The sequence below is a fragment of the Macaca nemestrina genome, chromosome 4 (genome assembly GCF_043159975.1).
Source record: "Macaca nemestrina isolate mMacNem1 chromosome 4, mMacNem.hap1, whole genome shotgun sequence".
Lineage (NCBI taxonomy): Eukaryota > Metazoa > Chordata > Mammalia > Primates > Cercopithecidae > Macaca > Macaca nemestrina.
The window spans coordinates 24061703-24075283 of record NC_092128.1 but is presented as its reverse complement, the minus strand read 5'-3'; the positions used below and the strand labels follow the sequence as shown (position 1 = coordinate 24075283).

Genomic DNA, 13581 nt, shown 5'->3' with positions numbered 1-13581 from the left:
AATAATAATGGTCAGACATTTCATCTTAAGAAGGCAAAAACAGGCTGGGCGCGGTGGCTCACGCCTGTAATCCCAGCACTTTGGGAGGCTGAGGAGGGCGGATCATGAGGTCAGGAGATCAAGACCATCTTGGCCAACATGGTGCAACCCTGTCTCTACTAAAAATACAAAATTAGCTGGGTGTGGTGGCATGTGCCTGTAATCCCAGCTACTCAGGAGGCTGAGGCAGGAGAATCACTTGAAACCGGGAGGCAGAGGTTGCAGTGAGCCAAGATTGTGCCACTGCACCCCAGCCTGGGCAACAGGGCGAGACTCCATCTCAACAACAAAAACAAAAAAAAAAAAGAAAGAAAGAAAGAAAAAAAGAAGGCAAAAACAAATACCTGGAAATTAACTGGTAATAAAGAGGGGAAAGGAACTGGTTGGAACCTTTCCTTAAAAAAAAATCAAAACCCTGATTTGCCAACATGTAGACCTCAGCTTAATGTAGACTTGCAGAAAGCCATTAATTTAGGGTAGTATCAATGTATAACTGACTGGTAATTAAGAGCATACATGCTTCTTTATTATCTGGGTGACACAAATTCTTGTGGCCTGAGGAAGGGTGGAAATAGTAGGGGGGAAATGTTTGTAAGCTTTGAGAAAGATTTTTTTCTGTCTGCAAGGCTGCATTAAAAGCACTGTACCTAATCACCACCACCACCACACCACCACCAACCCTAAAAAAAGAAAAAAGGAGATGCTTTCACATTCACCTTTCCAGAGCAAATTCTCTGTCACTAAGCCTGCATTGCACTGAAGGTGTCTTTAACTCCTGCTTCTGTATAAGAGGCTCATGAACAAAGCTACAATTGAGATCATGAGCAAAGTGCACCAAACCACACACGAGGTTTGTAAACACACGAGGAGTGCCACATCATGCTAGATTTCAGTAAGCGCAATGGCAGGCACACGAGAAGATGTTGGGGTGGGAAAATAGCCCACCTTGCTGTTTAGAACCACTGTGCTGTGAGCGCTGAGACGGCAGAAGAGAAGCCATCCCATGCAGCACATGCAAAGCGATCTGAGCACCCTGTCACTCTTGTAAACTAGAAAGGGCTTCTTTTACTTGTATGACCTTACCATTCTTGAAAATAAAAAGGGAGAAGAGAAGGGAGCTAAAGTGCAAGCTAAAAGAGAAAAGCTCCAAGAAGACAAGCCTACCTTCAAAAAAGAGGAGGTAAATATGATTGAGAAGTAATGATCGTAAAGCAACAGAAAAAGCAGTCAGTGTTCCAAGATATCTCAGGTCTGATGATCTCAAAATTGTAACCCCATATCCAGTGTATTTCAAGCCATGACTCACAATCCATTAAATAGTAAGATCAGCTTAGAGTGTCTCAAAATTAATTAAATGTATCAGTCAGCATTTTTTAAAAAATGAAATGGATAGAAAGCATCATAGGGCACTGTAGGTAGTAAGTATTGCATTGTCATGTAAATTGTCTTTTTTTCTGTGGGACACCATCAAAAAGACTTGAAAAACACTGCTGGAATCAATTTATCCTGCTTTCTAGTCTTCTGAATGCTAATTTTTTTTTCCTTGAGCCATTCTACTTTCATTTCAATCATGAAATATTTCCAACTGGCCTTGATTAATGCTTTAACTTTTCAAAGGAAAAACACCCATACACATCTCAGTAGAAAATTTGATGAACTGAAGATGATATTTGGTTTTCAAAAAGAAAAGTTTGGCCAAATGTTCTGCATTGCATTTCTGAGGCACACACAGGAGCAGGTGCCAGGGTGTTTGACTGTAGGTAAGTGAACAAGGAGCTCTACAGATAGAATGGCACGGGATTTGACAGTAGTCAGAACACCACATCAGAACACCTGATTGCATTTCAACTCTGGTGCTGTGTTTGCCCCAAATAATCTTAAAAATTGTGACTATATCGAATAAGTTCACAATATTTACTAGAATGTGGTGAAACTGAATTATTAGAAGTAGGAAGACCCGAAGTTCTTCACCAAGAGACTGGTGAGGTGATTTGTGGCCAACAAGCTCCAACCCACATGGACTGTTGCTACATTTCTGTGCCTATCATGGCATCTATTAAGAAAGCTAAAAATCTTAAACAGAAATACATATTTAGAAAACAGGTGACCAGATTAAATAGGGGGTGGATTATTTTCTTAAATATGTTTTGTCAATTTCACGTGAAAAATGAAAACCCCCAGTTCACATTACATATTACATTTCTGTTAAGATGTATGTTCCTCTGTTTCTAACAGAAGTTGCGGTGGTTTGGAATTGAAAATTGAATATGAGCACAGGCCATATAAAGGAAGGAGAAAGTGTAAATGCCAATAATAGGAAAACTGCATTTAGCTCTCATGAGGCAGTCAAGGAAATCATTCACTGAACATGTTGGGAAACACTTTTCATTTAGTGACCAAATGCCTACAAATTCATTTACAAAAAAGAAAAATGAAAGTTACCTCAGAACTAAACTCAGAAATATGTCCCACATGGGTTCTTGTAGTGTTTCTTGGTGAATGTCTTTATAGAAGAAAGAAGTGGGCATGAAATGATGACTCAGTAATTAAACACGTGGGGGAAGGGAGGCTGTAGAAAACACTGGAGTCTGTATTTAAAATTTCATTCAGTTCACTAAAATGGGATTTGTTTTTACTGACCAAAGCTTTCTGTACCTATGTAGAGTGTCTGAGAACTAGAAGGGCCCATCAGTTGCCACTCGGATGATCCTTTTGTCTCTTTTCAGATAAGGCCCCAGTTCAACAGCATCCTTGGTGTCAATCAGATACTCCCAGGAATGACTGAGCCCTGCCCTTTTCCCCAGTTGCCCCTCAGCACATTCCAGCCAGTTCCAAAACATTTGGCCTGTTTTTGACACAAGGCCAGATAAGCTACTCAAACTGGTTAAAAAAAAGAAAAAGAAAGAAAACAAATCCAATCTATGTTCCTTTTTTAACATTGTGTACATAACCTGCTGGTCGAAAGACTAGGTTTTCCCCTTTCCAGCTAGTTGTGTTGTTCCTTTATGTAGACAGCTTTAAATCATGTTTACATTATTCAGCCATTTTAAACAACCTCTTCCTATTTTTTTTTTCCTTTTTGTTCAAAAAAAAAAAAGAAAGCAACTAACTAAAACCTTTCCTTTCAAGGATTTATGCAGCATAGGATAGGGCAACCACAAGTAAACACAAACATCACGTGAGCCTTCTTAGAGAAAACATTTCCAGAAATCACTCCAATGTCTTAAAAAACACACAAAATAAAACCCGTCTTTCTCCACTGCAGTTTAACTGTGGCAATGAGTTGCAGACGATCACCAACATTGAAACTTAATTTAGCTTTTTTTCTCTCTTCTCCAATTATAAAAAGTCTCTTTTTAGTTCTTCATGCAGGAGCTATTTTATTTCTTTTCTGGCTTCTAACAGGAAAACAGTTTCTAGCAGAGCGGCTCCTGAGGTATTGAAAGTGATGTTTGTGTCATGCGGATTAACCCTTCCCAAATATTGGTGCGCATGCAAATCACCTGGGAGTCTTAAATGCAGAATCTGATTCCATGAGGTCCATGTTGTCCGTGAACCAAACTTTCAGTAGTGAGGAGTCTAGAAGACGTCCATGTTATAGAAATTGAACCCAGGAAAGGATTTGGGGCTTCTGAAGCTAGCAAAAGCACGTTACACCCAGCCTGAGGAAACAGTAGCTACACCCAGCTCTTGTTGCTATTCTGGAACCAAATAATGCAAAATATGCTCGAGACACATCTCAGTCCTTGCTCACTTGACTTTCTGAGTGTCTCTCTGGCACAGGGGCCTGTCACTTGAATTCCCATCCCCCACCTCATCCCCATGTGTTATTCCACTGGATATCCCAAGTATCTAGATTTCCAAAACCCAAATGATCACATTTGGCCAGAGCCTTTCTTTTGAGTATGCTAATGTTATCTGTGTATGAAGCACACAAACTCTTTTAGGATACGCGGCTACCTATTAATCCTTCAGCACAGATGTTCTCCATGGTAACATTCTGACCTATAAGATCTAATGCCTTTCCCAGAGGGCTCAGAATCCCATGAGTTTGGTTAAATCTGCCATAACATCTAAAAAAAATGTAAAGGCTCTATGAAATTACTTTATTTATTCATTTCCCAGAAAGAGAAAATAATTTTCAGTTGAACTCAAATCATCATTATTACATTGACAATGTTTCTAAGGTTTTCCATAAAGAATATAAGCCTGCCATCCACTGTAGCCTTTGCCAATAAAGGCAGAGCTTGAAAAACAGGGGAATTTTTTTTCTGTTAGACATATATCGTCTTACAAATCTACTTTAAACACTTTTGGGACCAGTAAATCAGATATAATACATTTGGGGAGAATGGAAATTTTTCTGACTGCAACATAGGAGAAACGAGTTAAAAGGGAATGTCTCCATGCATAGTGCTCCACAGACTGTGAGCTCCTACTCAGAATTTGTTTCATGGTTATCCCTAAAATGGGTTTCCCTCACATTTGGAGCCACAGATAATTCTTAACCAGAACATAAACTCCAATGTCTGGATTTTGGGGCTAAGTCTAACAATGGTAGGCCAAAATGAGAATATATTTTGTTTCCTCCTTCCTGTCCAATGAATACTGATGTATTCTTGGGGAAGGACAGCCATCAGGGAGCCACAGTGAAGCTGTCATTCAAGCTATGAGCTTGTTCCTTTTTTCTGTAGCCTCTCATGACCCATGAGGAGCCAAGAGGGAAATGACAGGATGAAAAATTCAGAAGGAATCCTCTGGTGCAACCACATTTTTTCACGTTTGTGGTACCAGCATCCCAGAGCAGTCAGGTGATTTGTCTAAGTAACACAACTACTTTGTTGTCAGCACTGGAGCCAAAAGTCAGGTTTCTTGATTTACAGACAAAGCTCTTGGAGAGAATGGCAAAGTACAGCCCCCATTTTCAGCGTGTCCGAGGGACATCCTAGGTATATACCCCATGGTGAAAGATTGAAGTCTTAACTAACTAGGACAGCATAGTAGTGAATCCCTAGTAATTAATCAGATAATACCCAAAGACGACAAATGACTTAAAACGTATCAATAAAGAGCAAAAAACAGTGCTCTGCTTTGTAAAACATGCACTTTAGGCCAAGTGCGGTGGCTCACACCTGTAATCCCAGCACTTTGGGAGGCTGAGGCGGATCGATCACTTGAGGTCAGGAGTTTGAGATCAGCCTGGCCAACATGGTGAAACCCGTTCTCTACTAAAAAGTACAAAAATTAGCTGGGTGTGGTGTTGCATGCCTGTAATCCCAGCTACTCATGATGTGACGCGGGAGAATCCCTTGAACCTGGGAGGCGGAGGTTGCAACGAGCTGAGATCACACCACTGCACTCCAGCCTGGGCAACAGAGCAAGACTCTGTCTCTAACAAAAAAAAAAAAAAAAAAGCACTTTAGAAGTAAATCTTCACAGGGTATCTGAAGAATAGGTGAGAAGAGGTGAGTGATCAGGTCAGGATAGAACCTCCTAGCACCTAACATCCTGAGTTCTTACGGCCTACCCTTCCTCTGTGGGTTTCTTTAGAATGCTCGTGCTTTGTAACTGTCTTGAAAAGAACCATTGTGAATGCACCTCACCTGTTTTCACACGCATCTTTTAAGAATGGATGAGATGATATAAGTGAAGTAATTTGAATTCCTTTACCCCTTCCCCCAAAAAAGCTATGTAAATTCATTTTACTTTTAAATAATCTGTCTCATTTACTGTAAGAAACACAAAATCCACAAAATATGAAAGCTAACACCTGCCCTCCATATATCATCTTCCTATGTCTCCCACCACAACCACAAAACTACTTCCAGAGAACTAAATTTTTATTGACAATGGAAATCAAGGTAAACCCTGGAATTTTTCCTATTCCATTCTAACTTTAATGGTTTAGATGACTACAGACATGTTCTCACAGACCCCACATATCTTTGGATCCTCCTGCTAAAGATAGGGTTAGTAAGTGTCCCGTCCTTGGGACATAATTTACTCAGTTGATTAACATACTGGTCTTTGCCAGAACTGGCCTGGCAGATCTAGCTAAACTGGAAGGTTTCCTTTTCTTCCTTTCACATTTGTGTCTTTCTCACAGATTCTCTCTCCATCCAGGAAGAAACCTGTCTAAGCAACGTGGTCATTCTTCCCTCAAAGCCACCCTAATAATTGCTCTTCCCAGTGGGAACTGCAAACACCTACTTTTACATGAAGTTCCCACAACGTAATGGTTTCCAAACAATAGTACTACCACTGCTCTTGAAAATAAAAACCCCAGTGAGATCAGGGATCATCTTACCTTCTTAAAATTGTGGTAAAGGTGTTTGTTCACAGGCTAAAGGACCATAGCTCATTCTCTAAGAATTTCACCTGATTCCAACTCTACCACATCTGAGTGGTTTCTTTCTGAGTTTTCTGCCTTCCTAACAATTTTGGGTCTTATTTGATGACACCAACCAAGACCTAATAAGATTTTTCTTGTTCTGTTTCTTCCTGATATGTACTGTTGGTTAGATCAAAGATGAAAAGATTAAAAAGGACAAAGAACCCAAAGAAGAAGTTAAGAGCTTCATGGATCGAAAGAAGGGATTTACAGAAGTTAAGTCGCAGAATGGAGAATTCATGACCCACAAACTTAAACATACTGAGAATACTTTCAGGTAAGAAGTAGCAACTAGTTAATAGTAACTGTGTTCACATGCAAAAAAATTTTAAAATGTCAGTCTTCCCATCCTGTGCTTCCAGACAGAAACGTGCTAAACAGGCAGCATGCTTTTGTTGTGAGGTCATTAGCCATTGTCTTAGAGATACTCAGTCAGCAGGTCCAGTTCTCATATCACTAACAGAAGACCAGCAGTCACCGCTCAGACAGGGCTTAGTCTGCTTTTCCTATTATTTTGAAAGGCAGATCATGCTTGGCATCCATGTTTTTGTTCACTGACCTTTTGTGAGATGAGTGTATTAGAAAACATTATGACTGGGATTCATATCATTCAATGAATCTCTATATGGTCTGACCACCTTCCTAAGAGACCTTTCTCAGTACCATTTTCAAGAATGCGTTTTCTAAAGGTTGTAAATAAATACTGCGTAAGACTAAGATTGTTTTGTGGTGAAATACTTGGGAAACATTGAATTAAGCTAAATTCATCAGATTTCTTTACCACATGACTTTGAAGGCCCTTCATGCTCATTTGCATTGGAAGTCTCTAAGAGGGAGTGAGAGGGTATGGACAGACTGCTCTATTTTATACAGTTTGGAAAAACTCTCTTGTATAGCTTGAGCTTTCCCCTCAACATAACCCCCTACCCCATCAAACTGAAAATCTGGGCAACTGATTATCAGACAGATGAGACCAGTATATTCAGGTAAATCCTCATTTCTAAATACAGTCGAATCCTGAGAGCTCTCTGCCAGTTTTGTAGAAGAACTTGAGGTGCAGACACCGGGCTGGCTACGTGATTCCTGTGCTCCTTCCCCACAAAACACTCCCTCCAACCACTGGGGCCGAATTCCAACCTCTGTTACGTCACTGGTTGCTGTGCCAGATGTGCTGGAGAAGAGTCTTGGGTTCCTGCAATGTGGATTTCCCTGGGCTTGTTCCTTGGCTGCAGCCTTGCCTAGAGACCCTGTTTTTCTGAACACTTCAAATAAGAAAGTCATCAGGCAGGTATGAGGGAGAAATTTGACATGCTCCTCACACCAAAGCCTTTGTAATATTCAAAAGCAGGCGGAGCTACTAGTGATGGACATTTCAATCTCATCCAAGAGGCTAAGGTGGATAAATACAGTTGCCCCAAAACAATTTTTCTATACATAAATTTGAGCAGAAACCTACCCATGTTTATCTAAAGGAGAACCTAAAGCACACAGAAGAAAAGGTGTATGTAAAAGATCTAAATAAAATAATGAAGGTGTAAGAAAGGTAGAATCTATAGATATTACTTGGGATTGCCAAGAGAATAGATGTGAAAATTAAGTTTATTGAACATCCATAGAAAATCTACAAAGCAAGTTGATTCAGGTTGGTAAGTTGAGTCTAAAACTTGCTGAAGTGCCTGTAGTTTAATGTTTTAATGCCCTAGAATAGTGTTAGGTTCATGAAAAGTATTCAATGAATATTACCTAATATTATAATTTTTTAATTAATAGTTTAAAATACGTCTTGTAAGCATAAGGTTCTTTTAAGGTGTAAGTTTTTTGTTAAGAGAAATAACATTGAAAAAAATCTGTCAGTACTGTTTAACAATTAGCATACTTGCCAACAAGCTTCAGTCAAAGCTCAAGTTAATAATTAATATGCCTATTGTGTAGAAATCCAAAAAGCTGGGTAATTTGAAGGGAGGAAAAGTCACAAGGGATGGTGATAAGTTAAGTGCTAAGAACCCTTACATGTGACTCTGGCCTTAATTTTTCTATTTTGGACAGGAAAAAAAAAATACCTAGGAACAAGCTGCTACCATATTATTTATTTTTATTTAGCCACCAACATATGTGAGTTTTAGTTTCAATTAGAAGTTCATGCTGACTGAAGCAGAGAAGTACAGTTTTGCTCCATATACATATAAAATGAGAAGAGAGGAAGAGAGTATCAGCCTCTATTTAGATAAGTTTGGTACGTACCAGCTTAACTGAAAACAAGCTGTGTTCTTAATGGTCAAAGGCCTAATACTCATCTTGACTTACACCTAAAGAAGCCAAGGACGGCGCAGGAGAAAGAACTTTATGGAAGAGATTTCCACCTTAAGTGGTACCCTAATGCTGAGGTCGTGCGCATAGGCAGAGGTGGTGTGAACAAAACTTTTGCTCTTATTTTGAGCATAGCTGCTTATGTTTGATTTAATTACTATTCCCTTTGATATTTGCGTTTTCTTGTAACTCACTTGTTTTCTCTAAAACATGACATAAAAATCTCAATTCAATGAGCAGGATATAGTGATGCAAATTATTACCAAGGGTTTTATAGAAAGTGCAAAATGAAGGGTTTTTTGATTTTTTATTTTTGAAGGTGGGAATTAAAAGATTTTTTCCCGATTATAGAAAAAAAAGTACTCATTATAAAAACGCTCAGAAAATAGAAGAATAAAAATAAGCACTCACCACCACCCAAAGATAACCACCAGTAACACTTTTTCCAGATATTTATCTATGTGTATACTATTCAAGATAAACGCATACCTGTGTTTATTTATACGTAGTATATACATGTGTGTGAGTATACTTACAATTTTACATTGATTCTTGCACTGTGCATAAGAATGTATCATAGCTTGCTTTCTATGCCAATAAATATAAGCCTATAATTAATGATACTAGATTCCACTGGATGGATGTATTATTACTTATTCAGCCAGTCCTTAATGACGGACATATTGACTGTCCAAAATGAAGACTGGAGCGACACCTAGTGGAATCCATAGATGTTTCCATAGGCATGTGTTTTGCCGGTTCAGTTCCTGTACAGTAATATGATGAACACAAAGAGAGAGCAAACTCATTTTTGAAAGGAAAGACCCTAAATTGACTGAGAGAGAAGTCACAGGCCTGTGAACCTAGAGGAGCCTGAAAGAGCCTTTGATGACAAGGTTTTGAGGGACCCTTTAACCTTGTTTGAGTTCAAAATAAAAGTTACTTGTAACCGACAAGAGCCTAGGCCAATAGTTCTAAATTTTTTTTTTTTTTTTTTTTGAGACGGAGTCTCGCTCTGTCGCCCAGGCTGGAGTGCAGTGGCCGGATCTCAGCTCACTGCAAGCTCCGCCTCCCAGGTTTATGCCTTTCTCCTGCCTCAGCCTCCCGAGTAGCTGGGACTACAGGCGCCCGCCACCACGCCCGCCTAGTTTTTTGCATTTTTTTTTAGTAGAGACGGGGTTTCACCAGGTTAGCCAGGATGGTCTTGATCTCCTGACCTCGCGATCCGCCCGTCTCGGCCTCCCAAAGTTAGTTCTAAATTTTTTAACCTAAGCCCTTAGTAAGAAATAAATTTTACATAATGACCCAGTACACGCCTGTATATGTTTTCATAACTGAAACAAGTGTGTCAAGAAACGGTAGTTTCTTTTGCTCTATGCAGTGCACTCCGATATTTTCTGTTTCTTTTTTTTTAAATGTTGATTACAAACTACTAAATTGACTTTCCGGTCTGCAGCTTGAAAATTATTATTCTGGAGGACACAGTATATTCAGAACTACTTCAGTGTTTAAAAAGCATGATACATAATATACATATATATTATAAAATCAATATTGCACAGTGTATTTCTTGAGACCATTTCTTGTTTTATTCTTTCTCTTGTTCCACAGCTAGAAATACTGTGCCATTCTTTAAATGTAGTACGTGATATTACGGTGTGGTAATTCTTTTGTTTCTTAGACAAAAATGTCAGGAATAGGATATCTACGTTCACATCTAGTTAAGAATGACCTTACTACTTGCTAATAAGTATTTAAATGGCAAAGCTGTATCTCTGCCTCTTAAAGACTACTTATAACAAGGGCCTTTAAGCCTAAATTAAGCCACTAAATTCTGCTTAGTGAAGCCCCAGGCAAATCCAACTTAGGTGAATTCCGTGTTAGTGAAAATGCTGTATTCCACTGAAGTCCTACTTTGAGTATCAGCATGTTTTAAAATTATCAGTGTTCTAACTGTATCATATAACAAATTTATTAAAGAAACTCAGGGTCACAGTAGGTGCTAATGATATGTCTCCATCCTTTTATAGATGTGTAAAATACTAAAAATACCGGTTCTGAAATAAAATTTTACCATAAGGACTCTTGGGATAGCATTCTGTCTTAAGTCTTAACATGTTCCCAGTTCTGCAATGCAGTCCCTGTGTATCCTCCTTAATCACAAAATAAAATTCAACATAATTTCCATTTTAATTCTTATTAATATAAAAACGTACCCATTTTCTTTCTGTTTTATAAGCTGTTCTATCTGATGAAGCATTGCTTCTGCTCAGGCACGGAAGGTAGCTAGACCTAGACTGTAGAAACTCTAGAGACAGAGTTTGGAAAGGTTTCTCTGAGACTCTATCCTCAAGGTTTGAGGTGAGAGGTGGAGAGATAGGCTAACATGTTCTATTTCAGTTTATTCATTGTTTCATAACAAAACATATTTAATTTCAGGTATAATTATAGTGACAAGAAGAGTACAACTAAGAGATAAGCATTAGAATCTGATCATGGCTCAACTGCTTTCTAGCTACCAAAAGTTTGAGTATATTATTCTCTCTCTTACCTGTGATTTCCTTGTTTGTAAGATGGGGATAATAAACCTAACCTGACATCTTCCCAGTTATTGTGACTGTTAAATGAAGTAGTGGATATGAAAAGGGTTTAGAAAGCATAAAGAATGACATGTAAGTAATAACCATGTCATACCAAGCTAATTTCATAATTTTAAGTCTGTATAAGGAGTATTCCAGTTGTGTTGGGGTCAAAGAGCATAGAAAATAGACAAATTGCAGCCATAGGTTAATGCAGTCATGAAGGACTTTCCTGGAGCAGCTCTGTAAGAATAGACATAAATCACTGTGTTTAGCTCTCAATCAAGAGGCAATGGGTAATTTCATCTGCCAGAGATCAGCTGCTAGAGTCAAGCTCAAGACAAAGTTGTGGATAGATGGATTTACTTCAGTGCCTCTGCTTAGTTCAGCCACTTTTTCCCATTTGCAGTGCCTGAACCTTTGTGTCTTCCCTCCTGATCCATTACTCTAGGCAGACCCAAGTTAACCAGTAACTTATGGGAAAGGACTAGTAAGGCCACTAGGAGACTTTTGAACTCATTCACAAGTAACGTTTTGCACTACATGCCTTCCTTTCTAATAACAACTAATATTTATACTGTAGATGATATATAAATCATAGTATATCAGTATGATATCTATCATATTGATATAATACATAATCCCATGCAACTCGCAGAGGTAAATAGAATAAATAGTATTTGCCCCATTTTTCCATGTTGTAGCATGTATCTTTTTTTTAAACTGTGGTAAAAACAAACATAACCTAAAATTTACCATCTTAAGCATTTTTAAATGTACAGTTAAGTAGTGTCAGGCATACAGATCTCCAAAACTCTTTTCATCTTGCAAGACTGAAAGACGACACCCATTAAACAACAACTCTATTTCCTACCACCACCCACGCTCTGCCTCTGGTAACTACAGTTCTATTTCTGTCTCTATGAATTTGACTACTTTAGATCCCTCATATACATGGACTCACACAGTATTTGTATGATTTCTGTGACTGGCTTATTTCACTTAGCATAATATCTTCAAGATTTATCCACGTCATAACAGGTAACAAGATCTCCTTCCTTTTTATTTATTTATTTATTTATTTATTTATTTATTTATTTTATTTTATTTTATTTTTTTGAGACGGAGTCTTGCTCAGTCACCCAGGCTGGAGTGCGGTGGCGCGATCTCGGCTCACTGCAAGCTCCGCCTCCCGGGTTCTCGCCATTCTCCTGCCTCAGCCTCCCGAGTAGCTGGGACTACAGGCGCCCACTACTACGCCCGGCTAGTTTTTTGTATTTTTAGTAGCGACGGGGTTTCACCGTGTTAGACAGGATGGTCTCGATCTCCCGACCTCGTGATCCGCCCGTCTCGGCCTCCCAAAGTGCTGGGATTACAGGCTTGAGCCACCGCGCCCGGCCTCGATCTCCTTCCTTTTTAAGTCTGAATAATATTCCATGGAACGGCTGGCCCACCTTTTATTTATCCACTCCTGCCATGATGGACACTTGGGTTGCGTCAGTCTCTTGGTCCTTGTAAATAGTGCTGCTGTGAACACGGGTATACAAATATCTCTTCAAGACCCTGCTTTCCATTCTTCTAGATGTGTATCAGAAGTGGGATTGCTGGATCACGTGGTAGTTCTCTTGTTGATTTTTTGAGGAACCTCCATACTGTTTCCATAGCAGCTGCACAACTTTACAATCCCATTTTGCGGTGCATATTTGTCCCATTTTACAGCTGAGGAAACGAAGCGCAAGTGGCAGAGCAGAGGCTCCCATTCAGACTCTGTGATTCCAGGCAGATCCCTTCCCCAGCCTACCCCTTGGGCAGTGGGGATTTGGTCTGGGATGCAAAAGCCGCAGACCGACCTCCCGTTCCTCCAGGGAGACTACAGGCAAAAGCATGTAAACCCCTTTCCATTGTCCCCAAACCACAGCCGCCCTGGAGGGAGGGCCAGCGTGGACACCAAGGAGGCTGAAGGCGCCCCCCAGGTGGAAGCCGGCAAAAGGCTGGAGGAGCTTCGTCGTCGTCGCGGGGAGACCGAGAGCGAAGAGTTTGAGAAGCTCAAACAGAAGCAGCAGGAGGCGGCTTTGGAGCTAGAGGAACTCAAGAAAAAGAGGGAAGAGAGAAGGAAGGTCCTGGAGGAGGAAGAGCAGAGGAGGAAGCAGGAGGAAGCGGATCGAAAACTCAGAGAGGAGGTAAGGTGGGCGCTAGCCCCCTGAGAACGTTGCACGAGAAAATTCCCTGGTGCCATGCGGCTGCTCTTTTGAGCATGGGCTCTCA

General features: G+C 39.8%; 2 protein-coding genes across 12 annotated transcripts in view; one reads left to right on the top strand and one right to left on the bottom strand.

The window, feature by feature from the left end:
* Positions 1–13581, bottom strand: part of LOC105471445 (uncharacterized) — a 99988-nt gene that overhangs the window by 50456 nt on the left and 35951 nt on the right. The window lies entirely within an intron of this gene.
* LOC105471446 (caldesmon 1) overlaps positions 1–13581 on the top strand; it is a 236598-nt gene that overhangs the window by 200063 nt on the left and 22954 nt on the right. For 8 of the 11 annotated variants that reach the window (XR_011621946.1, XR_011621948.1, XR_011621949.1 and 5 more), the window contains 3 exons: positions 1142–1219; positions 6562–6707; positions 13235–13496. Coding sequence is in view for 4 of the 11 variants with exons in the window: in XM_071094470.1 (XP_070950571.1) it covers positions 1142–1219; positions 6562–6707; positions 13235–13496 (486 nt within the window). In the remaining 7 variants the exon portion in view is untranslated. The remainder of the gene's footprint in view (positions 1–1141; positions 1220–6561; positions 6708–13234; positions 13497–13581) is intronic. The other 3 variants (XR_011621951.1, XM_071094471.1, XM_071094472.1) reach the window with 1 other exon arrangement.